Source organism: Emiliania huxleyi (genome assembly GCF_000372725.1).
Source record: "Emiliania huxleyi CCMP1516 unplaced genomic scaffold EMIHUscaffold_411, whole genome shotgun sequence".
NCBI lineage: Eukaryota > Haptophyta > Isochrysidales > Noelaerhabdaceae > Emiliania > Emiliania huxleyi.
Genome location: NW_005198894.1, coordinates 8,008 through 35,821, shown reverse-complemented (window position 1 = coordinate 35,821; position 27,814 = coordinate 8,008). Strand labels below are relative to the sequence as shown.

The following is a 27,814-nucleotide window of genomic DNA, read 5'->3' as shown; positions in this document are numbered from 1 at the left end:
TATAAAAATTAAAGATCAAATTGATATGTTGTTCAGTATGAGACGCAGGACGATCATACTCACCTCTCTTATTGAGCCAGCATGTACTAGACCCTCCAAATTGAAGAGAGGAGTTCAGCCCCCCCACAAGCCGTCATTTATGGATCTAAGTCGAACAAAAACCACGTGTGCGACCACACATTTCAATGATATTACGGGAATTCCAACTATACAAGCCCTCGTCCGGGATGGCGGGGTCGCTGCTGGCCTCGAGGCTTGCGCGCTCCAGCCGCTGCCTCCTCCTCCTCCTCCTCCCCACGGCGTGCCGGGCCGGGACGCGCCTGCCGCCTCGGGTCACTCTCAGGTCAATCTCAGGTCAATCTCAGGTCAATCTCGGGTAATCTCGGGTCAATCTGGGGTTAATCTCGAATGTATCCCGAGCGAAATCTCGGCTGCATCTCGGCTACATCTCGGCTGCATCTCGCGCCCAGCAGCGGCGACGCGCGTCCGGACGAGGGCTGCGAGGGCGGCTGCGAGGCGGGGCGGGAGGCGGGGCTGGCGGGCCGGCTCCCCGACCGCGCGCCTGTGGGGAGATGCTACCTCGGCGTCATCTCGGGTGAGCTCAGGTCTTCTCGGGTCATCTCGTGAGCTCGGGTGAGCTCGGGTGAGCTCGGGTCATCTCGGGTGAGCTGGGGTGAGCTCGGGAGATCGATTGGATCCAATGCTGATGCTGACCCGTCTCTGGCCATGGTTGGCCCTCCCATGATTGATCCGTCCACAGCACGCCCGCGCTTTCTCACAGATCCCATAGTTCCACGCCCCGGTCCATAGCTGATCCGCACAGAGCCCACCCTTCCACAGCTGCCCCGTCTCACACCCGTCCATGGCTGACTTGATCTCATGCACATAGCTCTTCCCATAGCTGGGCTGCATCCATAGCTTTGCCCGTCCATCTCTTTCGCCCTGCAGGCCCGAGCATGCCCACATGGCAGGCCCGTAGCATACCCGCCCGTACCAGCCATTGCTCGTCCATTGCTGCCCCGTCCATTGCTGACCGTCCATGGCTGACTTGCTCTCATCTGCACATGGCTGGTCCCATAGCTTTGCCCGTCCATCTCTGGTCCCACAGCTTTGCCCGTCCATCTCTTTCGCCCTGCAGGCCCGAGCATGCCCACATGGCAGGCCCGTAGCATACCCGCCCGTACCAGCCATTGCTCGTCCATTGCTGCCCCGTCCATTGCTGACCGTCCATGGCTGACTTGCTCTCATCTGCACATGGCTGGTCCCATAGCTTTGCCCGTCCATCTCTGGTCCCACAGCTTTGCCCGTCCATCTCTTTCGCCCTGCCCAACCTCTGGTGAACTAGGAGCATATCGCGACATCTCGGGCGATCTCGGCTCATCTCGCCAGTCGACGGCGCGGCGGCGCGGGCGTCGCGAGAGGCGGCGGCGATGGCGTGCACAATGTCGCCGACCTGTTCACAGCGCAGCGCGTGTGAAGAGACGCCGTTCACAGCTGGCGGTGGCGTGGGCCACGCTTCCGCCCACCCACGCGCCCGCCTCCGCCGCCGACGGCGCCGCCATCTCGTGCGTGCGGCCGTCCCTCTCCCGGAGGAGGATGCGGGCGGAACGGGAGCCGGCGGCGGGGGAGTGGAGAGGGTTCGAGACGGTGGCACCGCGCAAGTCCACCTTGGGGAACAAAGGGAGGGGGGGCGGTCGGCTGCAGGCGTGGGAGAGACGGCGGCAGACGGTAGCAAGTCCACCATATCTCCCCATCTCTCCCCATATCTCCACCTTGAAGGCTGGCAAGGTGGCGAGGCGAGCCGCGTCGTCAAACACGCAGAGGCGGCCGCCTGTTCACAGCGGCAAGTGTGAAGAGGCGCATTCACAGCGTCGGGGGGAGACGGGACGACGGAGTGGCGGCTGCCCTGCACCAGCCCAAGCACCGGAGACCACAGGCCCGTCACCTGTTCACAGCGCGTGTGTTCACAGCCCGTCGCCAGCCCGATGCTGTGAAGAGGCACGTCACCGGCGAACGGAGCGTCATCGGGCCGCCGACCTGCATCGGCGAGCTCGAGATCAGCCGAGAGGTGTCACTCATCAACGACGACTATCGCTCATTCATCAGAGAGAGGGCCTGCAGCGGCGCGGTGAGCTCGAGAGGTGGCGTCTCCTCCGCCGTCGCCGCGTCGGCAGCGCGGCGCGGAGCAGTCGCCTCCGCAGCGGCGCCCTCCTCCGCCGCCTGCGAGTGGAACCATATCAACCATCGCCATCTCTATGCCTCTGCAGCCGCACCCCCTCCTCCTCCTCCGCCGCCTGCTCCGCCGCTAGCACTCTGGCCGCGTGCGGCGCCAGCAGCTGCGACACCACGAACAGCGCGACGTCCTGTGACAAACCACCAGAAGAGTTCAGCACGACAGTTCATCACTGACTGGCCTAGCTGCAACGCGGGGAAGAGCGCGGCGGGGCCTCGGAGAGAAAGTACGCCGAGTGCGCCGAGAGAGCGGCGAGGCTCTCCGAGATCCAAGCCTGATTAATCAGGGCGTTGATTAGCCTCAACCACTAATTAATTAGCGGCGAGGCTCCCCGAGACCCAAGCCTAATCAAACAATTGTGTGCGGTTAGTGAATTGATGGATTAATGGATTAACTTGGCTGCCCGGGCTCCAAGCCTTGGAGCTGAAGAGCTGCATGTCCGTCTCGCCGCGCCGGTCGTTCTCCTACAGTGGAGATGTGGGGAGATATGAGGGAGATATGAGGGAGATATGGGTGTGCCGGTACTTATCGCACGTGATGAATACACACCGATCAGAAGGCGGGAATGCGGTGGTGCACTTTAGAGCGTCGTGCGAATATGAGGCCGACTGCCGTCGCCGTCTCTCCCTTCTCGACTGCCTGTGCTTGTGCGTGTTGGGCCCCTGGGTTGTGTCTTGGTGTGTCTTTGTGTGCGTACGAGGAATGCGAGCGTTGAGTGGGCCTCTCGAGCACCAGTTGGAAGGCATGAATTCGTATTCCGCTTCTAGGGCCCTTCTCCGCCAGCCAAGCCAGCGCCTCTGCACGCGTCGCCCCGATCGGCAACGAGCGCGCCGCGGCGGGGAGGAGCCTGTGTACACTCCCTAGACACCTCCTAGACACTTCCTAGACACTTCACAGCCGCGGCGGGGAGGAGCCGAGAGCGAGCCGGCCGCGTCTGCTTCGTCACCTATAGGAGAGCTCGGACAATCTCGGGGTCATCTCGGGGAATCTCCGGAGCCGTTCTGCTTCGTCGCCTGATTCGTTATCGTTCATTCCTTAGGGGAGGTTACGCGCGAGTGGGCCTGCCGCGTCCTGCTTCCGTCACCCAGTCTCGCGTGGCGCGGGAAGCGACGAGCACGCCGTCTCGCGTGGGCGGCGGCAGCAGCGGCTCCACCTTGCAGACGTGAAACAAGTCGTCACGTACTGAAGAGTGCTTGCTTGCGGCGGCGGCAGCAGCGGCTCCACCTTGCAGACGTGAAACAAGTCGTCACGGACTGAAGAGTGCTTGCTTGCGGCGGCGGCAGCAGCGGCTCCGCCTTGCAGACGTGAAACAAGTCGTCACGGACTGAAGAGTGCTTGCTTGCGGCGGCGGCAGCAGCGGCTCCACCTTGCAGACGTGAAACAAGTCGTCACGGACTGAAGAGTGCTTGCTTGCGGCGGCGGCAGCAGCGGCTCCACCTTGCAGACGTGAAACAAGTCGTCACGGACTGAAAAGTGCTTGCTTGCGGCGGCGGCAGCAGCGGCTCCACCTTGCAGACGTGAAACAAGTCGTCACGGACTGAAGAGTGCTTGCTTGCGGCGGCGGCAGCAGCGGCTCCGCCTTCCAGCTGACCGGGTCCGCGCGCGACCAAATGTTGAAGTACGCGTCGCAGCTCGGCCGCGGCACTCCTAATGAGTTAATTCACTAGTCAGAAGGCATGCATTATTAGTCGCACCCTCGGCCGTGGCACTCCTTTTGGCCCGTCCGGCTCGCACCTATTTATTGAGACAGTGTGATCCCCTCTTTGTTGAATAACGCCCCCTGGCCCGTCCGGCTCGCGCCTCTTGTCGGCCGTCTCCGAGCTGCGCTCGTGCCTGCATTAATGAATGGAGCAGTTAACGTCTGTGCAGTGTCTAGGAAGTGTCTGTGCAGTGTCTAGGAAGTGCCTGCGAGAGACGAGGAAGAGAGCGGCGGGAGAGCCGCAAGCGAAGAAGCAGTCCACCGGGAAGGGGAGCACCTGTTCACAGCTAGAGGTGTGAAGAGACGCCGTTCACAGCTAGAAGCAGTCCACCGGGAAGGGGAGCACCTGTTCACAGCTAGAGGTGTGAAGAGACGCTGTTCACAGCTAGAAGCAGTCCACCGGGAAGGGGAGCACCTGTTCACAGCTAGAGGTGTGAAGAGACGCTGTTCACAGCTAGAAGCAGTCCACCGGGAAGGGGAGCACCTGTTGTCAAGTGATGATGCGTATCGATTGATTGGCTGAAAACGAAGAAGCAGTCAGGAAGCGGAGCACCTGTTATCAATTAATTATGACTAAGTAGTTGGCCGCAGGCAAGGAAGCAGTCGGGCAGCGGAGCACGGGGTAAGACACGCCGCCGACCGCCCGCCCCGCCTTTGTGAGCAAGTCGCGGGTGGTGATGGTGCCGAGAGATGGCCAACTTGATTCATGATGAATTAATCAACGGCCTTGGTGAGGAGGTCGTAGGTGATGATGGTGCCGAAGGAGTGGCCTAAGAAGGGGAGATCGTATCTCGGAGATTGTATCTCGCCCGGGAGATGATGGTGCCGAAGGAGTGGCCTACGGGACATGTCTCGGAAAGGTCGTGGACGTGTCCCGGACATGTAGGTGACGATGGTGCGAGTGGCCAAAGATCGAGACGCCGCCGCTGAAGCCGGGGTGCTCCGCTACGAAAGCGCGGTACCTGCCCGGTGGTGAATGTGCTAATGAATGAATGAGCTGAGTAATCACCAACTTAATGGGTGCGCCGCTACATAGGCGCGGTACCTGCCATTGGTTCACTGATGATGACCAGAGGCTCCGCCACAGGTGGGCTAATCTCGAGCAGTCTCGGGTAATCTCGGGTGATCTCGAGCAATCTCGCTTCGAGGTGAGCTGGTCGGCGACGGCGTCGATGATGCGCTGGCCGTGCGACGTGGTCAGGTAGTAGAAGACGTCCATCACCTAATTAATTCTCAATTGTGCGTGTTAGCTGTTAATTATGCGACGTGGTCAGGTAGTAGAAGACGTCCATCACCTAATTAATTCTCAATTGTGCGTGTTAGCTGTTAATTATGCGACGTGGTCAGGTAGTAGAAGACGTCCATCACCTAATTAATTCTCAATTGTGCGTGTTAGCTGTTAATTATGCGACGTGGTCAGGTAGTAGAACACGTCCATCACGTTCTCGCGCATGAAGGATCGCATGTCGCCGGCGCCCTCGGGCATGCACGCGCGCAGCAGCTCCTGCGAGATCACCCGAGATCACCCGAGATCACCCGAGGTCACCCGAGATCACCAGAGATCACCCGAGATCACCCGAGATCACCCGAGATCACCCGAGAGACTACTCACGCGCAGCGGCGCCTGGTCCTCCGCCTCCCCGCCTCCGCCTCCGCCGACCGCCACATCTCCGTCAAGCGCCGCTCCCTCCCTCGCCGCAGCGCCGCCGCCCCCGTTGCCCAAGCTGCCTAGCTCGTTCAAATGTTTAACTATGAAGACTCGTCCTCCACAACTAAACAGTCGCCCCCAGTGCCAAAGCTGCCGCTGCTTCCGCTGCCCGGCACTCCGCCACCGCCGCCGCCGCCGCCGCCGCCAACACCGCCTCCTCCTCCTCCTCCTCCTCCTCCGCCTCCGCCTTCAGCCGCCTCCGCCTCCGCTGCCGCCGCCGGCGCGGCGTCGAACAGCTGCGGGTAGTGCAGCAGCGAGTGCCTATGAAGTAGCAATTACTAGTCAATGATGATCTCTTGGCACAGCATGCGGGTAGTGCAGCAGCGAGTGCCTACGCGTTCACAGCTGCTGGTGTTAAGAGGCGGCCGGTGGGGTGCAAGCCGCGGGTCAGTGCAGCAGCGAGGCGCGCCATTCGATCGAATGCACCGTCACCTCCGCCTGATAGTACTCATTCTTAGGATTAGGACTGTTCTCGCCATTCGATCGAATGCACCGTCACCTCCGCCTGATAACAACTAGCTCAGTCAGTCACTCGCCCGGCATCAGACCGCCCTCTGCCTCTCCTTCCTCCGCCTTGATCCCGCGCAGCCGTGTCCGCAGCTGCGCCTGTTGGAAGAGGTGTGAAAGGACAGCTCAGAGAGGTCTCAACTGCTCTCGCGCCACCGTTGCTGCTGCTCAGCTTAACTCGGCTACACCTCGGCTACACCTCAGCGACCTCTCGTCCCGATCTCGGCAAGCTCTCGGCAGCACCTCAATCAGCTCGCGGAACTCGCGGTTGCCTGTGTTCGCGACCAAACGTGTGAAACTACACTGCCCGCAGAGGTTCGCGGAGGCGCGTGCGGTCTGAGAGTGTTCAGGTGTGTGCGGTCACGCAGGTTGCGTGGAGTGTTGCGCTGAGTTGAGCGTGCGCGTGCGGCTGGCGAGAGAACGTGCGATTGAGCGCGAGTGTGTCCACGAGCTGCTGCTGCCAAAGAAGCGTGCGGCGAGTGGTGTCGTCCGATGGTGTGAGTTCGCCTCCTGGGCCGTCGCCCTTCCCGTCCGGCTGGCCGTCCCAGGAGAGGTTTTTGCCGTCGATAAAGTCGTCGTGGCGGCCGATGCCGTGCACGAGGAAGAGGAGGTGCTGGCGCGAGCACACTGGTGAGGCTGCAGCCGCAGCACAGCCTGCCCCGCTCTCCTCGGCCGCACCGAGCTTCTTCTCGAGCGTCCGGCGGAGCGCGCCGAGGAGCGCGGCGGCGGCCTCGGGATGGTCGGCGTCGAGTGCGATGCGCTGAATGGCGGCGAGCTCCGCGCCGATCCGCTCCATGGGCAGCCAAGAGACACGGTTTCGGGTTGTCAAGCGCCGTGCAGCCGTGGCAGTGCCCGGCGCGAGGAAGAATTTAAACAAAACAACTCTCTGTCACAGCAGACAGGCTCGACACAGGTGCGAACTGGCTTTTTTTTTTTTAAAAAAAAGTGCGAACTGGCGCGTGCTAGTACTATCACCGGCACACCACCGGAGCCGCCTAAGCGACTCCGTTAAGAACGGCAATGCACTTAGCTCCGTGCACAATGCCGCTGTCCCCGCACGCTAGCTCGTTCACCGTCTGCCACGCCACGGCGGTGTGGAGAACGACAGACAAGCGCTGCATCTGCAGCCCGTGCCAGTTCTTGGTGGTCCATGTGACCTCATCGAGGTGCTGAGCGTGCGAAAGTTTGTTACTCAGCTGGTCCGCCGCCTGCCGAAGAATTCTGCGGACGCCGTCCCCGAAGCCGCCGAACGTCTCGAAGTCGAGCAAACGCAGGTCGCAATTCTTCTCCCGCGCGAACCGGTACTCGCCCTTCTCGTAGCGGGCCGTCACGGGTGCCCCCGCCTCCGCCTCCCCCTCACTCTCCCCCTCCTCCTCTTCCGCCGCCGCCGCCTCCGCCTCTGCATCCTCCGCCTCCCTCCCCCCCTCCCCCCCCCCTCCCGGCCGCGGCCATGCAGCATGCCCTAACACTAAATCGAGCAGCGCCCGCTCGGTGTTGCCGAAGGCGACAAAAGCCCCCTTCCAGCCGAGCCGATCGCCACCCTTGCACGCAAGCGAGCTCGTCAGTTTCAAGTCGCCAACGAGGCGCACATGCCCTTTGCCGATGTTCGCCGCCGCCACGTCAGGTTGTTTTGGGTTACTGTAACTGAGGTGTGCAGACGGCTCCATCTCGATGAGCATGCCCCACGCCGAGCGAAGGGTCTTGACGAGTCGTTTGAGCAGGTATTTGTGTCGTGTCGCGTGCTTCGCACGCGGGTTGACCATTGCGGCATCGCCGAGTTCTTCGTGCGGCTTGCCGTTTGGCGCCTTCTTGCCCGCCTCCACCGCCTGGCAGGCAACATCGAGCGGGAGGCCGAGGCGGCGCTGAACTGTAATGCGCATCGCCCACGTCTCCATCTTCATATCATCCCGCATGGGGATCGCATTCAGGAAGGCGCCAGCCCCCTCCTGGCTGACTGCGACGAACCGAATCGCCTCGCGCCAGCACTTGTGGTTCTTGCACCTGCCAGTCTTGTAGCGGCCGCCCCGCCGGGATGCCTCGCTGACGAAGGCGTCGGCGAGGGCGAGCCAGTTGCGATGGTGTACGCCGACGGTGTACCGCCGCTGCGCCTGCTGTAAGAACTCGCTGGTAGACGAGAACTCCGAAAGATCCAGCATCCCTAGCCCACCCGCTCCTGTTTCACTTAACCACATAAGTCCCGACGTATTATACTTCATAAATCCATTACCTGCTATCGCCCGTCTCCTCAAGTTATTTAAGCCTCTAATGAGCCCATCCGTTGCCGGCGTCCCCCTACAGTAGAATCCTAGATACGCTCCTGTTATTGCCCTCCCACCTGTGAGAGGGCCCATTCGAGAATTCTTAACGGAGTCGCTTAGGCGGCTCCGGTGGTGTGCCGGTGATAGTACTAGCACGCGCCAGTTCGCACCTGTGTCGAGCCTGTCTGCTGTGAGAGAGAGTTGTTTTGTTTAAATTCTTTTCCGCCTGTGTCCTTGCTCCAAAGTCGATCGACTTCTCACGATGGGCTGCTTCTCCAGTCGCGTCGAGGCCCCGACCGAGGAGCCGCTCGGCCCTCCCGCCGTCGAACTCGACGCCCCGACGCCCGCCGACACCGCCCCGCCAACGCAGCCGGCAGACGCCCTCCCCTCCACCACCGATCTCGGCGTGAGCGAGGAGAAGCTGGAGCTGTGGCGCAAGAAGGGCGGCGGCGACCTCGAGCCGGTCCTCGCGAGCGGCGCCGTCGCCGTCCTCGACGCGCAGTGGGTCATCAGCCACGCCGAGGCGGGCGGCGTCCTCAACCACCGCCAGGCGCTGCCCAAAGAGGCCTTCCTCTCTTTCGCCGACCTCGTCGCGGCGACCGAGTCATTTGCCTGCCTTCCCGTCGGAGCGCTCTCCTACCCGTGGCTGACCAAGGACCACCCCGACCCGCGCGGAGCCAACCTCTCCCGCGTCGCGAGGGCGCTCAAGGCCCTGCTCAGCCATGCACGTATCCCGCGGCTCGGCGTCTTTTGGGACTTCGGCTCGCTGCACCAGCACCCCGACCCCGCCAACGGCGTCATGCGCACCGAGGAGCAGAACGCGCTCTTCAAGCAGGGACTGGGCTGCCTCGGCACGCTCTACTCCCACCAGTACACGTTCGTGCTGCGGCTGACCTCCTTCCCGGACGGCCACAAGGCGGAGGACCAGGCCGAGGGCACCAACGTGGCCAAGTACTTTGACCGCGGCTGGTGCGCCACAGAGAGCAGTTGGGCGGGCCTGACAAAGGCTGGCGGCCTCTCGCTCGACCTCGGCAAGATGCGCGACGGCGTGGAGTACGACTTCCGCAGCCTCGTCGCCGACTGCGTCCAGGACGGCGGCCGGCGCCCTCCGCTGCTGCCGTCTGCGTTCGCGGCGGAGCTGGAGATGAAGAGCTTCACCAACGGCAAGGACGACAAGCCGCTGGTGAAGCGGCTGTACGAGGCCGCCTTCGAGGAGCAGTTTGGCAAGGCGACCGAGCTGATCTACAACAGCCTCGGCTGGGGCGACGCGGAGGCGGCGCAGCTGGCGGAGGTCCTTGCGAGCGGGGCGGCGCCGCGGCTCGAGGATCTCACTCTCAACGGCAACAAGATTGGCGACGAGGGCTGGAAGGCGCTGGCCGCCGCCCTCGGCAAGGAGGGGGCAGTGCCGCGGCTCGAGACGCTCCATCTTAACCGCAACGAGATTGGCGACGAGGGCTACAAGGTGCTGGCCGCCGCCCTCAAGGAGGGGGCCGCCCCGAGCTTGAAGGCGCGAGACGCCCCCCTCGCCACACGCCCCTCCCCCGCCCAATGCTCATCGCACCTCCCCTCGCGTGCAGGAGCTCTGGGTGGGCTACAAGAACAAGGAGCAGCCTGAGCTGGTGGCCGTGTGCAAGGAGCGCGGCATCGGACTCTACTGAGCCTCTCCAGCCCAGGCCGGGCGGCAAGGGCGCGGGTTCCTGCGGGGCCGCCGCGCGAGCACGGCAGAGAGAGCAACAGACCCTGCGGCTGCGGAGCACGACGCACAGCGGCGGTGGGGGTGGGGTGCGGGGGGCGGTGGGGAGGGGGGGTCTGCGTCTCTCGGGGCGCTTCGTACGCTTGGGACAAGAGCGTCGGAGCGGGCAATGGGGCGGGGGAGGGGGAAGTGGGGTCAGGGTCTGGTTGGGCGAAAGACACACGGGAGACAGTCGGGGGAGTAGATGATGCAGACCGGACATCGATGGCCATTCGGATTAGCGTGTCAGAGTGAATTGGAACTAGCCTATAGTGCACGTGTGACTGTGAGTAGGGGGAAATACTGAAAAATGGGACCCCCCGGACGGACCTTGCTTTCATGCCGAGCGTGAAGAGCTGAGTCTCAGCTTTCAGACCCTGCAAAAATCATTGAAAAATATTAAGATGGTCCAGAATGGTGACCGAAAGACTCCGGCGCCGCAGCGCTCGCGCCTGCTTTCCTCGCAAATGCGACAAGTGAGGCCGCTGAAAGGGAAAAGAATGATGGCGTCGAAAGAAAAACCTCGGCTCAAGACCGCAAATGCTGCCGCTCCTGGTGAGCGCCAGCCCGCGCCGCGTGCAGGGCGTGTCCGGGGCGCCCTCCCCCCGAGTTCCCCCGCAAAATCCGGCCCGCGGTCGCGCGCGCGCTCCCGTCTCGCTGCTTTGGAGGAGTCTGCAGCCCCGGGCGCGCCCGCACGGCGATTGCCGCCTCCACTCCAACCTCATCCACTCTCACTCTGACATTCTCTCCAGAGTCCTCGCGTCGAGCCCGTGGCGCCGGAGCGCGAGCCCCAAGCTCGGGACACAGCGGGACATTGACGATCTGCGATGCCTGTGCGTGCAGGTGATCACGATGAGCACGGCGCCGGCGGTGGCACCCTTCCTGGTGCTCCAGGCGCGCTGCGCCCGCGCGTTTGCGACGCCCGTGTGTGCCCCTGCGCGCGCCCCGCTCGCCGCGCCGCCGCCGGGCCCGTGGGGGTCTCAGGTTTGCGCGTGTGTGCCGCAGATGTCACGACCGAGCAGCTGCAGCAGATCCTCCAGAGCGTGCAGGCCGAGCTTGAGCGGCGCGCGGCGCTGCAGCGCGGGGCGCCCGAATCGAAGCGGTGCGTGCCCGCCCTCGCCGTGGCCGCGCTCGCCCCGCCTTGGCGAGCTCTTGCCCCTCGCGCGCGCCGCAGGAACTCGATCTTGTGCGCCTCGGGCAAGGCGTTGCCCAGCGAGGCGGAGGTGCACGCATGGGCGCTGCTCGTGCTGCTACATGGCCGCGGCGCGGACGGCTCGTGGGTCGCCGTCCCGACGCTCGTCGACCAGTGGATGAACGTCGTGCTGCTGCAGTCGAGTCGCTACAAGCAGGCGCCCGCCCTGCTCTCCCACCGCCCCCCGAGCCGCCGCCGCGGCTGCTACACCTCGGCTATATCTCGGCTATATCTCGGCTATATCTCGGCTCTATCTCGGCCTTGCTGCCTGAGCCGTGTGTGCGTGTTGTGCGCAGTTGCGCGAGCGATGGCAGCCTCCGACCGACGATCCGGAGTGGCGTAACTTGGCTCTCGCCAAGGGCCTCGTCCCGTCCTTGCTCAGCCAAGCCGCCGCTCGGGCGGCGGAGCCGCTCGCCCACATCACGCGCACGCTGGTGCAGCTCGAGGTCATCGACCACGACGTCGGGCAGACCGCGCTCTCGAACTATCTGAAGAACTGCCTCGCCAAGTCCAAGGGCATCTCGGGCCCGTCGTACAACCCGGCCAACGGCTCCCACACGCTACACCGGCACATCGCCGCGGCGGTGCCCGTCGCCTCGCTCCTGAAGGTGCGCGGCAAGGAGCTGCTCTCGGCGCTGCACCGCACGCGGGAGGAGCCCGAGGCGGCGCCTTCGTACACCGAGCTGCAGGCGAGCGCCGACGCGTCGGCGGCCGCCGCGCGGCGGGAGCAGCAGCGCTCCTCGCAGCTGAGGGCGCAGGTGAAGACGCTCCAGGAGGTCAGCGTCAACGCGGTGCGCAAGGATGCGGAGCGCGAGGCGAAGGAGAAGGCGGACGCGACGGTGCAGCGCGTGCGGGCGAGCGCCGGGCAACCGCAGCAGGCGTGGCGGCTGATGAGGCGGCGCCACAGGCGCGCGAGGCGCGCCCACGGCGCAATGCACGTTGACTCTGCGGCACACACATGCAGTGGACAGCGAACACATAGGGTGATGCGATACGGCGGTAGATGGCCGAGGATGCAGACGGACCGTGGTATGTGTGTTGTGTACTTTATATGCTCATATTCCGCGTTACCACAAAACGGAGGGGATATGTACTCGGCCGCGCCGCCGCGTCGAGGCACGGGTCCCCAACCAAGCAGCGACGCCGAAGCGTCGACCGATAGAGCGCCACACCCAGCAGTATGGGCGTCGACCGCTCTCTCGAGCGGCCGCGTGGCAGTGCGTGGCGCGGGCGTCACAGGCGGCAAGCGTGGAGCCGCTGGAAGAGCCGGTGCGAGCCGTGGACGGCAGCCGCTCCCCACGTCGCCGAGAGAGGCTGCGGGGGAGAGGGTCCAGGAGGCCACAGGAGGCGCCGGGAGGCTCGGGAGGCGCTAAAAAGTGGCCCGAACGCCTCGTGCCACCCGTCTGGTGGGGCCAGGTGGGCTCAGGAATTCATCCAGGATTTTAAGGTGATCCACTACACCTGACCGAGAATTGGATGGCGAGATCGCGGCGAGATCGACCAGTCGGCCCAGGTCGGCGCCATGCACTGGCGGGCTGCACAGCGCGCTAGATTACGCGGAGGACGTGCGCTTACCACCGGGTGGGATTACCAGGCTCGCCTGGGCTCGCTGAGGGTCGATCGCGGCGCGACCCGTTTTCGGCTGTTTTCCTCGCGAATCTGGGGTGCGCGCCGGGAGCTGCAGCGCCAGCGTTTCGCGGACCTGTGCAGCCTCCGGGCACTGGGAACTTCTCCCAGGCTCGGGCAATGCGGACATGTGCCAGCGGGGGCGCGGAGGTGGTTTACATGCGGATGCGGCACGATCTTCGAGCCGAACCGACGATACAGGAGGCTCCAGAGGCGCCGTAATCGACAGTTGGCCGTCACCCAACTCCTCGCCCGCCGTGACTGTGGGTGTCTCCTGATTGCCCACGCTCGTGGCGGAGCTCGAGGTACCACTTTGGGCCACGGGACAAGCCCTGGGGAGTCACTGTAGCTCGCGCGGGGCTGAGAAGCCCCCATTCCCGCGAAAAATCGAGATTTGGCGAGATATAGGGGGCGGTTCTCATTATTTTCGGTGGCCCCAAAGCTACCCAATCACTCGCCCACCTCCCCCGAGCAGTCTAGTCCAAAAAAAACCGCGCCCCGGTCAAGTTACGTTTTCAGTGTTTGCCCCTACTGTGAGCACGGCCCCCGGCCCCAGATGCCGCGGGGGGTCCGGGGAAAGCGGTTGGGGGAGGGAATGTTGATTTGCACAAACGGGAATCCTGAATCTTTTTTAGTTTCAGCTACCTTATGGCGCATCCTGGGCGCTGGGGCCGCGCTCTCCCCACTCCCGGTGTCCCGTCCATCCCCAGAGACCCCACCATCCCGTCGGTGTTAGCTGAGTTACCAGCGAGCGAGCGGAGAGGCCGGCGCGCAACGTACAAAGCAATCGCGCGGCGTCGCGCTGCCATGCCGCGACAGCCGACCCTCCCCCCCCCCCCCCTTCCTCCCCCGCCTCTCTTCAATGTTCAAATCAATCCTCTTGCTCACCGCGCCGCCGCCCGCACCCTCTCCCGCGCCTCGTCCACCTCGAGCGCCGACCTGTTCACAGCGGCAGCCTGTGAAGAGGCGCGGCAAGCCCACGCCCTTCTCGCCATACCGCCTTACCTCCAAATCTCCCTCCACCTGACCACATCTCGCCGTATCTCCCTCCACCTCGCCGCACCTCGGCCGTATCTCGCCCTACCACGCCGTGTCTCCTCCCCCCAAATCTCGCCCCATCTCGCCCCATCTCGCTCCATCTCGCCCCATCTCGCCCCATCTCGCTCCATCTCGCTGCCGCTCGCCCCATCTCGCCCCAAATCTCGCCCCATCTCGCCCCATCTCGCCCCATCTCGCTCCAAATCTCGCTCCATCTTGCTCCATCTCGCTCCATCTCGCTGCAGCTCGCCCCAAATCTCGCCCCATCTAGCTCCATCTCGCTGCCGCTCGCCCCATCTCGCCCCAAATCTCGCCCCATCTCGCCCCATCTCGCCCCATCTCGCTCCAAATCTCGCTCCATCTTGCTCCATCTCGCTCCATCTCGCTGCAGCTCGCCCCAAATCTCGCCCCATCTCGCCCCATCTCGCCCCATCTCGCTCCATCTCGCTGCCGCTCGCCCCATCTCGCCCCAAATCTCGCCCCATCTCGCCCCAAATCTCGCCCCATCTCCCTCCATCTCGCTGCAGCTCACGAGAGCGACACGACGGCGGTCGCCACTTCCGAGATCGGCATCTCGAGCCGGCGCATGCGGTTGAAGCCTGTTCACAGCCAGGCGTGTGAACAGAGGCACAGTCGGCACATACCGAGGCGGCTGAAACCGTTAAGGGAGGGAGAGGGGGGGCGCAGCCATCGCGGCTAACCGCAGCCAATCTCGGACAATCTCGGACAATCCCGTCTAATCTAGTATTTCCTTCCCGTCGCCGCGCTCTCCTACCCGTGGCTGACCAAGGAGCACCCCGACCCGCGCGGAGCCAACCTCGCCCGCGTCGCGAGGGCGCTCAAGGCCCTGCTCAGCCATGCACGTATCCCGCGGCTCGGCGTGTTTTGGGACTTCGGCTCGCTGCACCAGCACCCCGACCCCCCCAACGGCGTCCTGCGCACCGAGGAGCAGAACGCGCTCTTCAAGCAGGGACTGGGCTGCCTCGGCACGCTCTACTCCCAACAAAGGTTAACACCGGTATCCAGTTGCCTGCCAGTGCTTGGACCCGTCACTGTCCCCGGGACAGGCCCAACAAGGGCAGGAGGGACACAAGGCACGAGGGGCACCAACGTGGCCAAGTACTTTGACCGCGGCTGGTGCTTCACGGAGCAGAGCTGGGCTGGCCTGACAAAGGCTGGCTACCTCTCGCTCGACCTCGGCAAGATGCGCGGCGGCAAGGTGTACAACTGGAGCAGCCTCCGAGCCGACTGCACCAGGGGCGGCGGTCGGCGCCCTCCGCTGCTGCCGTCTGCGTTCGCGGCGGAGCTGGAGAAGAAGAGCTTCACCAACGGCAAGGACGACAAGCCGCTGGTGAAGCGGCTGTACGAGGCCGCCTTCGAGGAGCAGTTTGGCAAGGCGACCGGGCTGGGCTACGGCGGCCTCGGCTGGGGCGACGCGGAGGCGGCGCAGCTGGCGGAGGTCCTCGCGAGCGGGGCGGCGCCGCGGCTTGAGACGCTCTATCTCGGCGGCAACAAGATTGGCGACGAGGGCTGCAAGGCGCTGGCCGCCGCCCTCGGCAAGGAGGGGGCAGTGCCGCGGCTCGAGACGCTCACCCTCTTTCTCGGCGCCAACCGGATTGGCGACGAGGGCTGCAAGGCGCTGGCCGCCGCCCTCAAGGAGGGGGCCGCCCCGAGCTTGAAGGCGCGAGACGCCCCACCTCCGAGAACGTGGCAATTGAGGCGGCCCAGCTGATTAACCCTGGTAGGTGGACAAAATTACGCGAAAATCGCCCTCCCCTCCCTAACATTAGCCGGCCAAAATGTGCTCTCGCCGGTTAATATTAGGGAGGGGGGGGCGGTCGGGTGTCAGACCTAGCTCTAGGCGTGCGAGGCTGACGTATTTTGGACAATCCCCCCGCCCCGATCCCCCCACCCCCTTGCTCCCCTCCCCCCCTCGGGAGGGCCGAACTGAGGCGCCCGTGGGGACCCCACAATTCCCTTCCCCCCTCGGAGGGGGCCGGACGGAGGCGTACCCCGTGGGCCCCGCTCTTTCCCTCGCATAGCGGCCACTCTTCGGATCGCTGGTCGAGCGACCCGGGGGATGCCCCGCGCGCCTGACCCAGGCGCGAAAAACGAATCTGCGAGGCGAGGCCGCTCACGCGGCCCGATGGGGAGGAACGGGGCGAGCCCCCTCCAACCCACCCGCGCTAGGTCTCGGGTTTGACGCATGGGGTCACACCCGCGAAACCCGTGAACTAGCCGGGGCAGTCGGAGAAGTGGCAACTCCGTGCACTGACGGTCGGCCGCCAGAAAACACGCCTCCGTGGCTCGGGTTACACCAATCCTCGCTACCCAACGCGGCCAAAGGATATCCACCTCGAGAACCTCGAGAACCACGTACCAGTGTTAAAATTCTTTTTGCTGCCGCTACGGATGTTGCAGTTCCGCCGGAGCTTGCGTCCCGCGGCCCTCCGCTCGGCGCTTCGCTCGGCGCCGCCGCTGGCTCCGCCGCTCGCCGGCCGTGCGAGCTGCCCGCTCGCCGGCCGCGCACGCTTCGCCTCCGCCGCGTCGAGCGCCGCCTCGCCGGGAGGCGGCCGGTTGGCTGCGGCCGGTCTCGCCGCCGCCGCCGCTGCTGCCGCGGGCTACGGGGCGTGGCAGCTGCAGCTGGGCGCGGGCGAGGACGAGGCTGCGCCGCTGAGCGGCGGCGGCGGCGGCGGCGGCGTCCCCGAGGCGTCGCTCACCCGCCGCCAGCTCGAGGCGATCTACGCGTTTGAGAAGCGGATCGGGCAGGGCGGGTTCGGCGACGTGTGGCTGGCGCGCGACGCGAAGAGCGGGCGGCAGGTCGCGGTAAAGCTCATCTCGCTCGAGAAGCTCCCTCGCGCCATGGTCGAGGTCGAGGTCGAGGCGATGCGCCGCTGCGGTAGAGCGCAACACCTCTGCAGGCCAGCCTCTGCTGCAGCCTTCTGTCTTCACGGCGCTTGTATTCACACGGCGCGTAGGCTCTCACCCGTACATCATCGAGCTGCTGGGCGTGTACTGGGTCCGGCCCGAGGGGCGTGCGGCCGACAGCGGCCCTGTCGAGGCGGCGATTGTGATGGAGCTGGCCGGCGGCGGAGGCTTTCCTTAGCCGAGATCACGCGAGATCACGCGAGATCAGCCGAGATTGTGATGGAGGCTCGCCGGCGGCGGAGGCGACCCGAGATGACCCGAGAGATACGCGAGATCATTGGAGATCATTCGAGATCACCCGAGATTGCGCGAGGGGCCCTTCTCGGAACCTTCCTGTGGCAGGCCTGTTCGAGCGCCTGGTTGCGGAGGGCGCGTACACGGAGCAGATCGCATCCAAGATCATCAAGCAGGTGCGAGATGCGGCCGAGAGATGGGGCACGCCTCGGCTGTCACACCCTGCCGGCTGCTCTTCACACCTCGTCTGTCCATGTTGCCACCTCCGCTAACAACCGCGTACCAATGTACTTCTTTTCCCAGGTCGCCCTGTCGATCTACCACCTCCACTCGCGCGGCATCCCGCTACCGCCGACCTCAGCAAGGCGGTGGCAATCAGCTAATTAGTTATTAATTGCATGATTCAGGCGTCCCGCGCCGCCGGTCTCAGCCGGAGAAGGCGGTGGTGCATCAACTCATTCATGACTCCTTGCTGGGCTCAGGCATCCTGCACCGCGACCTCAAGCCCGAGAACGTCGTCTTCGAGTGCGAGGCGCGGCAGGCTGCGGTCGAGCTGTGAAGAGGAGGGCCGGAGGTGTGAACAGAGGCGCTGTGCACAGGAGCGCGACTCTGCGATCAAGCTGATCGATTTCGGTGCCGCCGCCACGCTGGAAGGGGGTGATAGAATGCGCGGCTCTTCACAGCTGCAGCTGTGAACAGGCACCGCCGTGACGCTGGACGAGGCGGGGGAGAAGGTGCAGGGCGGAGGGCGGATAGGCACCTCGTCTTTGCTGAGTCATGGTTAGTTGTTCCTGCACTACTCGGTGATCCGTTAAGCGGAATAGGCACTTGGTCGTACTGGGCGCCCGAGCAGCTGGCGCCGCCCTTCCTCTTCACACCTCTTCCCACTGTGAACGTGGACTCTTCACGGCATGCGTGGTGTGAACAGGCGCAGCAGCCGTACGGCTTTGAGGTCGAGCTGTGGCCGTGCCGGAACTTTCTCGGAATTTTCTCGGAACCGGGTGCGACCCTTCTCGGAATTTTCCTTAGGTCGACCTCTGGTCGCTCGGCGTGCTCCTCTACATCCTGCTGGTTGGCTTCCACCCCTTCGACCCGGAGGGGGAGGCGAGATTAGCTCGAGATTGGCCCGAGTTCGGCCGAGAGTCCGTTGCTTGTGAACGCGCAGACATGAAGTCGCGTGTGTGTGTCGTAATCCAGCTCACTCGTCGTTTTGCACCCGGTGCTCTCCGAGGCCGGCCAGCACGTAAGCACCAAGCGTAAGCACCAAGCGATGCGGTCGGATAGTAAGCACCAAGCGATGCGGTCGGATAGGCGAACGAGCAGCAGATCCTCGCAAACATGAAGGCGCGCACGCCTCCTGCCTCCGACACGCCCAATCCGTTGAATGGCTTCTTACTTAGTTAGTTTGATCGACATCAGGCGCACCGCCTCTGCCTCGACGCGCCGGAGTGGGGCACCGTCTCCGGGCAGGCAAAGGGGCTCCCGCTAGCTAATTTGACTACCGAACTTCGTTGCGTGGGGCACGGTCTCGGGGCTCGCGCTAATTAGTTTGACTACGCAACGAAGCTTGGCATCCTCCCCCCCCCCCCCCTCGGGGCAGGCAAAGGGGCTCGTCGTCTCTTTGCTCGAGCCCGACCCGGAGCAGCGGCTGACGGCGGCGCAGCTCATCTCGCACCCGTGGGTGCTCGGGCAGGACGTGCCGGGCAGGCCGATGCCGGCGACGCAGGAGCGGCTGCGCCACTTCACGCAGGCCCGCAACGCGTTCTACGGCTCGCTGCTCATGGGCCTTCTCGTGCACCAGCTGTCGACCAGTGCGGACGCAGAGGGGCTCGGCGGGCTGCAAGTGGGCTGGAGTACGACCGATGCAGAGGGCTGGATGACAAGGATGGCATCGGTATCAGGCGGGCTGCAAGTGGACGTGGTTCGCGAGGGGTGGCGCGCGCTCGACCGCGACGGGAAGGGCCACATCGACGCGCAAGACTTGTGGCGCGTCTGCCTCGACATGGGGTACAAGGTGCCGCCAGTGGACAGCGGGCCAGGTGGTGTTGCGGTGCTCCCGCTTGGGTTGATGCACGCACTGCGCACTGGTCATCAGGTGTCGCCAAAGGACGTGGACCAGATGGTCTGCGTGCTCGCTCCGACGGGGCTAGAGAAGAAGGTGCACCAGCGCGCCTGGTGTGAACGGCGTCTCTTCACACCTGCAGCTGTGAACAGGCTAGAGAAGAAGGTGCACCAGCGCTACTCCTCCCGCGGCGACGGGAAGCCGGCGCCGGAGGCGGGAGGAGGAGGAGGCAGCAGCGGCGGCGGAGCGGAGGGCGGCGGCGGCGGCGGCGGCGGCGGCGGCGGCCCGGCTCGCATCTCGTACGAGCGCTACTGCAAGACGCTGGCGGGCTCCTTCTCGCGCACCTTTGAGAAGGGGGCGTACGTGTTCAAGGAGGGGGGAGGGGGCGGCGGACGCGACCGCCGCCCTCGTGTCAGTTAGCTGAGCCATAGTTGATCATGGACAGGAGGGGGACCCGGTGGACGCCTTCTTCGTGATCACGAGCGGCGCCTGCGAGGTGCGTTGCCCGGGCGGCGCGGAGATGATGATCTCGGCTGCATCTCGGCTGCATCTCGGCTGCATCTCGGCTGCATCTCGGGTAGGTGCGGGTCGCGGGCCCGGACGGCAAGGAGCGGCTGATTGCGACGCTCGGCGCGGGCGACTTCTTCGGCGAGACTTCTTAAACTAGTCTTAAATTATTAATTATTAATTCAGGCGCGGGCGACTTCTTCGGCGAGACTGGCTTGCTGGAGGGGAGGAGCGTGCGGGCGGCGTCGGTGTTTGCGACGGCGCCGCTCGAGGTGCTGGCGATCACTGATTAGCAATTAATTAATGACTCACTAATTGGTCACCAATTGCCGCTCGAGGTGCTGGCGATCGACCGAAAGGTCTTCAACGAGGCGCGCGCACACCTCTTAATTATTAACTCGTTGAAGAAGGAAGGAGTTGATCCATTTGTTTTTCACAGGTTGCGAGCGTGCACAACTCGTCCGCTCTCTCCACCTCGATGCGCGAGCGCGCCGAGGCGAGGCAGCGGGCGAGGCTGCTAATTATTTCATAGGCAACTAATTAATAGGTGCCTAATTAATGACTAGGCGAGGCAGCGGGCGAGGTTGCTCAAGGTGTTTGAGAACATGTCGGTCTCCCTCTCGCAGCGCCGCCGCTTCGGCAAGGGGGCGGTGGTCTACCAGCAGGGGAGTCCGGCTCAGCTCTTCTACATCGTCAACGAGGGCGAGCTCGAGATGTCGGTGAATAAGCCGGACGGAGGCTCTTCACACCGCCTGGCTGTGAACAGGCGAGCTCGAGATGTCGGTGAATAAGCCGGACGGAGGCTCTTCACACCGCCTGGCTGTGAACAGGCGAGCTCGAGATGTCGGTGAATAAGCCGGACGGAGGCTCTTCACACCGCCTGGCTGTGAACAGGCGAGCTCGAGATGTCGGTGAATAAGCCGGACGGAGGCTCTTCACACCGCCTGGCTGTGAACAGGCGAGCTCGAGATGTCGGTGAATAAGCCGGACGGAGGCTCTTCACACCGCCTGGCTGTGAACAGGCGAGCTCGAGATGTCGGTGAATAAGCCGGACGGAGGCTCTTCACACCGCCTGGCTGTGAACAGGCGAGCTCGAGATGTCGGTGAATAAGCCGGACGGAGGCTCGGTGCGTGTAAAGACGCTGCGGCCGGGGGACCATTTGGGGTATGATGCGATCTTCTCGGAGGTGCTACGACTCGGCGGTGACTTGGATGAGTTGGTTAGCTAATTCGTCACCTTAATTGAACAATCGCATCAGGTGCACGACACGACGGTGACTTGCCTGAGCGAGGTCGAGCTGACTGAGGTCACAAAGGAGGTGCTGGCGTTAGTTAATTAATTAATAGATGACTACTTAATTAATTAGGTCGAGCTGACCGAGGTCACAAAGGAGGTGCTCGGCGACGCCTTCTCGAACGACCGCTACTTCTCGACCATCTTCGAGGCGAGGCAGCACTTGCGCGAGGGGCAGCTGGCGGCGGCGTCGCAGGGGGAGGCACAGATTCTGCCGATGATGGCGCGCGCGGCGGCGGCGGGAGACGGCGTCGACTACAGCCAGTACGAGTCGCTCATCAAGGAGATTGCGCCAGATTGTTGGTTGATTACTAGGCGTCGACTACAGCCAGTACGAGTCGCTCATCAAGGAGATTGCGCCAGATTGTTGGTTGATTACTAGGCGTCGACTACAGCCAGTACGAGTCGCTCATCAAGGAGATTGCGCCAGATTGTTGGTTGATTACTAGGCGTCGACTACAGCCAGTACGAGTCGCTCATCAAGGAGATTGCGCCAGATTGTTGGTTGATTACTAGGCGTCGACTACAGCCAGTACGAGTCGCTCATCAAGGAGATTGCGCCAGATTGTTGGTTGATTACTAGGCGTCGACTACAGCCAGTACGAGTCGCTCATCAAGGAGATGGCGCCAGATTGTTGGTTGATTACTAGGCGTCGACTACAGCCAGTACGAGTCGCTCATCAAGGAGATGGCGCCGCTGGAGGTGTCGCACGGCGAGGCGATCTTCCAGCAGGGGGGCATTGGCGTTAATTAATTAAGTAATTAATTAATAGGTGTCGCACGGCGAGGCGATCTTCCAGCAGGGGGGCATTGGCGTTAATTAATTAAGTAATTAATTGATAGGTGTCGCACGGCGAGGCGATCTTCCAGCAGGGGGACCCGCCCGAGCAGGTTAAGTATGGACTAGGAGCGATTAATTATTAATCTTCCAGCAGGGACCCCACACACACACACACCGCCCCCCGAGCAGGTCTACTTTGTGTCCGAGGGGCAGCTCGAGTGCGAGTATGACCCGAAGCTCGACTCGCGCGCAAAGAAGCGGCGGCCGTCGGGCGAGGCGGTGGTCACGCTGTGAACGGCGCCTCTTCACACCTCGTGTCTGTGAACAGGCGGCCGTCGGGCGAGGCGGTGGTTGGGCGCGACGGCAAGCCGCGCGTGGTAGCGACGCTTGGCCCAGGCGACCACTTTGGGGAGACGGCGATGCATTAGGCGGAGGAGACGAGCTTTGATTATCGGTCGTTCCTCGTTAGGCGACCACTTTGGGGAGACGGCGATGCATTAGGCGGAGGAGACGAGCTTTGATTATCGGTCGTTCCTCCTCAGGCGACCACTTTGGGGAGACGGCGATGCATTAGGCGGAGGAGACGAGCTTTGATTATCAGTCGTTCCTCCTCAGGCGACCACTTTGGGGAGACGGCGATGCATTAGGCGGAGGAGACGAGCTTTGATTATCGGTCGTTCCTCCTCAGGCGACCACTTTGGGGAGACGGCGATGCATTAGGCGGAGGAGACGAGCTTTGATTATCAGTCGTTCCTCCTCAGGCGACCACTTTGGGGAGACGGCGATGCATTAGGCGGAGGAGACGAGCTTTGATGATCGGTCGTTCCTCCTCAGGCGACCACTTTGGGGAGACGGCGATGCTGGAGGCGAGGAAGGCGCGAAACTTGACGGTGCGCTGCGTCACCGCGAGCTGCGTGCTGCGGGCGATGAGCATGGCGCGTTTCAGCGAGATCTTGCGGCAGCGGCCGGAGCTGCACTTCACGGTGCAGCGGGCGGCGGTCCTTGCTGGGCGGGCAAGTCTCTTCACACCGTCTGGCTGTGAACAGGTGCAGCGGGCGGCGCAGATGCGGACGAACCAGCGGATTCGCAACGTCGTCGCTTCAGCGGCGGACGAGGACTTGCGCGTCGTCAGCTTTGCGCCAGGCGATACCATCTTCCGGCAGGGCGACCGCTTCGTGGACACTTCCGTGACACTTCCGAGACACTTCCCCAGGCGAGACCATCTTCCGGCAGGGCGACCCGTCCGACTCCTTCTACGTGCTCGAGAGCGGCGAGGTGGAGATGTCGCTGGTGCCGCCTCTTCACAGCGCCGGAGGAGAAGTCATCTACGCGGGAGAGGCTCGTAATCACTCGTAATTAATGGTTAATCATCAGGTGCCCGCGTCGGAGGAGGATGAGCCTTCCGCGCCCGTGCCGGTCCCGCACTTATACACTTCAGGAGCGGGGTTCGGTGTGAAGACGAGAGGTGTGAAGACTATGGCTGTGAACAGGCCCGCACCTGCACTGCCGGCGAGACGATTGTCCGGGGCTGAGAAGCACAACAAAGAACTCTGTGAACAGGTCCGCACTTGCACCGCCGGCGAGACGTTCGGCGCGTCGGGGCTGCTGCCGGGAGACAACGCGCGCCGCGCAACAGGGCGACGGCCTTGGGGGAGATCGCCCGGAGATCGCCCGAGATTGTCTGAGATTAGGTGCGCCGCAACACGGCGACTGCGCTCTCGCCCGTCGTCGTCAAGGTCATGCCCGTGAAGCTCTTCAAGGCGATGGTGCGCGAGGACGGCTTCCTGCAGGCCTCGGCCCCCTGCCACCACACCACCGCCAAAGTATGTGTGTGTGTGTGTGGGGGGGGGGGGAGAGAGAGAGAGAGAGAGAGAGAGAGAGAGAGAGAGAGAGAGAGAGAGAGAGAGAGAGAGAGAGAGAGAGAGAGAGAGAGAGAGAGAGAGAGAGAGAGAGAGAGAGAGAGAGAGAGAGAGAGAGAGAGAGAGGCTTACCTCGCCTGACCTCCCTGCAGGCCGGGCTGAAGGCGTCGGGCTCGTACGTCGAGGCGCGCGCCGTGTCGGAGCTCGACGAGACGCTGGACGCGGAGGTGCAAAAGGCGATGGCCAGATGACGCGCAGGGCTCGCGAGGCGCAGGGGTGCGAGAGAGGGTGGGGCGCGGTTTTTTCGTTTGCGTTGGAGGAGGGCTCTCGCCAAATCGTATATTACACGGCCCGCTTGCCGCTGCTCACCGAGGACGGAGGAGCGCGGCAACTCACGACACACGAGCAACACGGCTGCCAGCGATCTCAATTCTCATCCTGCAGGAGCCGACACGGAGGACGCCGCGGCCCGCGCGGAGCCCATGCAAACCCTCTCGAAAGCGGAGAGAGCCAGCAGGCTTCAGACCAAAAACTGAAAAGAAATCCCTTTATACATTCTTTCAGGAGATCAAGGGGCGTGTGCGCATGGTGATGCAGGGCGGGCTGGACGCAGTTGGTCGACGAGATGTTGGACGTCACGAGGCCGCCGAGGCGGAGGCGGCGAGGCGGGCTCGCGTGGAGCAGTAGCGCGCCGCAGCGGAGCAAGAGCGGCAGCCTCGCCAACTCCGGTTACCTCTCGAAGGCCTGTGCGCGCTTCTCCACCAACCCGATCGCCGAGACTGGCCTCTTTGACGACGGGCTCTCGGAGGAGCAGGAGCTGGTGCGCAACACGCTCCGCTCCCTCCCTCCACCCCCAGCGCGACGAGCCGCCGCCTCCCAGCACCTTTGAGCCGGTTCCCGAGCCCTTCGGCGTCGTCAAGCGCTACGTGACTAACTCCGCCGAGTACAAGAAGGCCTTCTGGGACAGGTCTTCCACTCTGTCCGTCGACGGTGTCAGCTACGAGGAGCTCGAGTTCCTGCACTACGCGGGCCCGGATGTGCGGGAGGTCCTGTTCGACATCGTGGCCGCCATCAACCAGGGCAGGGTGCACGACAGCACCGCCGCGCTCTGGGGCGACCTCTAGCTGCTGGGTGCGATCGAGAAGCGGGACGACAAGGGCAACCTCACTGGCACCCGCCCCATCGGCATCCCTGCAGCCATCCGCCGCCTTGCCAACCGGGTCCTCATGAGCAGCCTTGTGGCGGCGCGCATGCGCCGCAGGGTTGACCGACAGCCGCGCGCCTCGAGCCTCTCGCTCCACTCGCGGCACGACGCAGGCACCCCGCGCGCCGGTCAGCGCAACAGGAGTATTGCGACATGCTGCACAACGCCAAGGACAGCACTGAGAAGCTGGCGCCAGTCGCCCACCAGCATGTCTCAGCACCGGGTGAGGGAGCATGCTGCGCACGCCGTGATGCAGCACGAGGTCACCACCAATCAGGCCCTCACGCCACTGCACGGCCGCCCTCGAGCACCAGCAGCCGCGCTGCGCAATGCTCAAGCTCAGGAGGCCCCTCTGCTTCTCGCAGCTTTGTGCAGCGCAGCGAGCGAGCAGCGCCGCACCCAGCGGACCCATGGCGTGCTCAGCCAGCCGCGAGGCGGAGGCAGGCCGAGTGAGCGCGAGCCGCGCGGGAGGCCATGCCCCGCGCACCGGCGAGAGAGAGGCACGAAAGAGTGCACAAGTCGCGCATGCTTTTGCGTACGGATCCGATGTTTCTAGGAGGGGGGACGGCGAAGGAGGCGGTGGAGGTGGCGGGGGCCGGGGGGGGCGAGGGGGGGGGTCGGTGGGTAGGGGAGGCGGCGAAGTGGGGGGGGGGGGGGGGGGGCAATAAAGGAAAAGGCCCTTAGGGGGAGGCGGTCCAGGCGGGGAGGGAGGGGACAACCTCCCCCCTCGGGGAAGGCGGTAAAGGAAAGGATGGCCAGGGAGGTGACGGGAAAGGCGGCGGCAGGGGGGGAAAGGAGGAGGAGGTGGGAAAGGGGGACGGCAAGGGAGGCGGCGGCTTCCAAGGGGGGGGGGGGGCAAGGAAGGGGCCCCCAGGGAAGGCGGCAATAAAAGATTTGGCTTTTTGGCAAGGGCGGAGGCGGTAATAAAAAGGCCCCCCGGAAAGGGCCCCCGGGGGAGCCCCCCCCGTCGGAGGGAACCACCAGGCAAAGTTCAAAGGAGGCCCCCCTTTAGGGGGGGAAAAAGGGGGGGGGGGGGGAGTGGAATTGATGAATTGGGCCGTTGTCCGTGCCTCCCCTCCATACGTCAGAGTGGAGGACCTACGCCGCGCCGGGTAAGGGGAGCGCCCCCAAAACGACCCACGGCAAGCAGGCGGCGAAAGTTCCCATCCTCGCCCGCTCGCGTCGAAATTTTGCAGAGGAACTCGCCTTTCTTGTAGACGTCTTGCAGCAGCTCGCGCGTGAGCGTGACGCCAAACACCTAGAACAGGAATGCAAAAGTGGATGGCTGTGCGACTGACACAGCTGGTCACAAGATCTGGGTGGGCTGCTCCTCAGCGCGCAGCGGCAGCTTCTGGCGCACCCGCAGCTTCAACCCCGATGCGGGAATGGGGACCAGCTCGCCGCGCGAATAGATGGCCACCGGGATGCTCGGCGTGAAGGTGCACACCTACCACATCAGCTGTGAGTAGGCAAGTGATAGCAAGTGGGTGCTAGTGAGCAAGGCCGCCACGGGTAGGAGAGCGCTCCGACGGGAAGCCAGTCATACTTGCCGGTCGCCTCGACGAGGTCGGCGAAAGAGAGGAAGGCCTCTTTGGGCAGCGCCTGGCGGTGGGTGAGGACGCCGCCCGCCTCGGCGTGGCGGACGACCCACTGCGCGTCGAGGACGGCGACGGACTAGGTCCAGCCCTGGGTGGCGCAAGATCTGAGGTTTTGTGACAATCCTCAGATCCGTGTTTTTCTCGTTGTTTTGTCGCTCGCTCCGCTCGCCACCTCACGCTCCGTAGCCCGGCCATGGCCAGTACCCCGCGTCTCAGTGAGACGCGTGGTACCATCCAACTCCGGTCGACGGGCTCGAATGCGCTCAGCCTCAGGAGGGACAAAACCGCGCGAATTCTGCACGCCTCGCTGCACCGCTGGCTTGACTGAATCAGGCAGCAGCAGGCTGCTGCTGCTGCCACAGCAGCAGTCTGCTGCGGCCCTAATACGCAAGTTGATGACTAGCAGCACTGCCGGGGGCATTCGAGCCGCCACAGCCGGTGTGCGGCTGTGCACTGCCACCTGCCCGCGGCTACGCACAATGTGCGCTCGCATTGGATGAGCCCTGCTGATGGACCTGCATCGCCTAGCTGCACGAGAGCAATGCCGCAGGCAGTGGCCGTGGCATACACTGCGAGCACACTTGGTGCAGCTGCGAGGTGCAGCAAGAGCACGTCGTTCCTGCCTCTGATGCCACTCTCGCGGCTTGCAGCGCGTCACTCGCGCATGCTCTCCAGGAGCTATGGCGGGCGCGTGTGTGGGGCTGTAGCCTGTGTTTGGCCGGTTCTGACCCGTTTACTATCAGTATCATGTCCGGGCCACAAAAAATCGCACACGGGTAGCGGCCCAGGGGCCCAGTAAGTCGCGGAATCGCCAAATGTCACAACCTGCGCCACCCAGGGCTGGACCTAGTCGACGGCGCCGCTCGCGAGGACCGGCTCGAGGTCGCCACCACCGCGCTTGCGCCACTCCGCCAGCTTCTCCTCGCTCACGCCGAGATCGGTGGCGGAGGGGAGGGCGGCGGCCGGCTGCGTCGGCGCGGCGGTGTCGGCGGGCGTCGGGGCGTCGCGTTCGGCGGCGGGAGGGCCGGGCAGCTCCTCGGTCGGGGCCTCGACGCAGCTGGAGAAGCAGCCCATCGTGAGAAGTCGATCGACTTTGCAGCAAGGACACAGGTGGAAAGAATTTCGTCCGTGTCGGCAATCGCACGATCGACTTTGACAAGGACACAGGTGGAAAAGAATTAGGCACTCCGGCAAAGGTCATGGAGGTGAGGCTCGGCTGCAGGGACCCGACGCGGGCGCACGATCCGGACACCAACCCGTACCAGCGGGGCGACGGCGTCTTGCCCGCTCCGACGCTCTTGTCCCAAGCGTACGAAGCGCGCCCCAAGAGACGCAGACCCCCCCCCCCCCCCCC

The 27,814-nt window shown here is 64.1% G+C and overlaps 8 protein-coding genes across 8 annotated transcripts in view; 5 read left to right on the top strand and 3 right to left on the bottom strand.

The window, feature by feature from the left end:
• Nucleotides 1–6,168: 6,168 nt before the first annotated feature.
• Nucleotides 6,169–6,943, bottom strand: EMIHUDRAFT_244155 (hypothetical protein; the record flags this gene model as incomplete). The annotated part of the gene is made up of 2 exons (XM_005769671.1): nucleotides 6,169–6,246; nucleotides 6,596–6,943. The coding sequence occupies 2 exons, from the start codon at nucleotides 6,941–6,943 to the stop codon at nucleotides 6,169–6,171; spliced, it is 426 nt and encodes a 141-aa protein (XP_005769728.1).
• A 2,498-nt stretch (nucleotides 6,944–9,441) lies between these two features.
• Nucleotides 9,442–10,063, top strand: EMIHUDRAFT_316356 (hypothetical protein; the record flags this gene model as incomplete). The annotated part of the gene is made up of 2 exons (XM_005769670.1): nucleotides 9,442–9,867; nucleotides 9,983–10,063. The coding sequence occupies 2 exons, from the start codon at nucleotides 9,442–9,444 to the stop codon at nucleotides 10,061–10,063; spliced, it is 507 nt and encodes a 168-aa protein (XP_005769727.1).
• A 604-nt stretch (nucleotides 10,064–10,667) lies between these two features.
• Nucleotides 10,668–12,374, top strand: EMIHUDRAFT_445219 (Hypothetical protein). The gene is made up of 6 exons (XM_005769669.1): nucleotides 10,668–10,692; nucleotides 10,981–11,031; nucleotides 11,143–11,239; nucleotides 11,312–11,486; nucleotides 11,626–12,168; nucleotides 12,306–12,374. Exons 4-6 carry the CDS (start codon nucleotides 11,448–11,450, stop codon nucleotides 12,309–12,311), a joined length of 588 nt encoding a protein of 195 aa, XP_005769726.1. The 5' UTR covers nucleotides 10,668–10,692; nucleotides 10,981–11,031; nucleotides 11,143–11,239; nucleotides 11,312–11,447; the 3' UTR covers nucleotides 12,312–12,374.
• Nucleotides 12,375–14,579: 2,205 nt separating this feature from the next.
• EMIHUDRAFT_244151 (hypothetical protein) lies at nucleotides 14,580–15,725 on the top strand (the record flags this gene model as incomplete). The annotated part of the gene is made up of 3 exons (XM_005769668.1): nucleotides 14,580–14,594; nucleotides 14,739–15,001; nucleotides 15,071–15,725. 3 exons carry the CDS (start codon nucleotides 14,580–14,582, stop codon nucleotides 15,723–15,725), a joined length of 933 nt encoding a protein of 310 aa, XP_005769725.1.
• Nucleotides 15,726–16,199: 474 nt separating this feature from the next.
• On the top strand, nucleotides 16,200–19,879 carry EMIHUDRAFT_458993 (hypothetical protein; the record flags this gene model as incomplete). Its single annotated transcript, XM_005769667.1, has 19 exons — nucleotides 16,200–16,204; nucleotides 16,283–16,304; nucleotides 16,724–16,892; nucleotides 16,972–17,088; nucleotides 17,264–17,331; nucleotides 17,459–17,492; nucleotides 17,638–17,680; nucleotides 17,730–17,788; nucleotides 17,855–17,911; nucleotides 17,980–18,011; nucleotides 18,084–18,107; nucleotides 18,185–18,259; nucleotides 18,467–18,499; nucleotides 18,575–18,670; nucleotides 18,756–19,169; nucleotides 19,251–19,313; nucleotides 19,524–19,580; nucleotides 19,663–19,713; nucleotides 19,826–19,879. 19 exons carry the CDS (start codon nucleotides 16,200–16,202, stop codon nucleotides 19,877–19,879), a joined length of 1,473 nt encoding a protein of 490 aa, XP_005769724.1.
• A 450-nt stretch (nucleotides 19,880–20,329) lies between these two features.
• On the top strand, nucleotides 20,330–24,010 carry EMIHUDRAFT_458992 (hypothetical protein; the record flags this gene model as incomplete). The annotated part of the gene is made up of 18 exons (XM_005769666.1): nucleotides 20,330–20,393; nucleotides 20,811–20,911; nucleotides 20,984–21,043; nucleotides 21,116–21,207; nucleotides 21,280–21,317; nucleotides 21,401–21,451; nucleotides 21,535–21,585; nucleotides 21,669–21,721; nucleotides 21,862–21,909; nucleotides 21,989–22,081; nucleotides 22,150–22,195; nucleotides 22,634–22,782; nucleotides 22,846–22,942; nucleotides 23,013–23,089; nucleotides 23,174–23,215; nucleotides 23,360–23,419; nucleotides 23,491–23,589; nucleotides 23,811–24,010. 18 exons carry the CDS (start codon nucleotides 20,330–20,332, stop codon nucleotides 23,907–23,909), a joined length of 1,320 nt encoding a protein of 439 aa, XP_005769723.1. The 3' UTR covers nucleotides 23,910–24,010.
• A 1,133-nt stretch (nucleotides 24,011–25,143) lies between these two features.
• On the bottom strand, nucleotides 25,144–26,881 carry EMIHUDRAFT_244147 (hypothetical protein; the record flags this gene model as incomplete). Its single annotated transcript, XM_005769665.1, has 5 exons — nucleotides 25,144–25,184; nucleotides 26,000–26,120; nucleotides 26,223–26,309; nucleotides 26,393–26,536; nucleotides 26,633–26,881. 5 exons carry the CDS (start codon nucleotides 26,879–26,881, stop codon nucleotides 25,144–25,146), a joined length of 642 nt encoding a protein of 213 aa, XP_005769722.1.
• Nucleotides 26,882–27,306: 425 nt separating this feature from the next.
• The window catches only part of EMIHUDRAFT_118597 (hypothetical protein), a gene marked incomplete at both ends in the record, with an annotated part of 1,928 nt that continues 1,420 nt past the window's right edge, over nucleotides 27,307–27,814 (bottom strand). Inside the window, one exon of the mRNA XM_005769664.1 lies at nucleotides 27,307–27,507. Coding sequence (XP_005769721.1) covers nucleotides 27,307–27,507 — 201 coding nt within the window. The remainder of the gene's footprint in view (nucleotides 27,508–27,814) is intronic.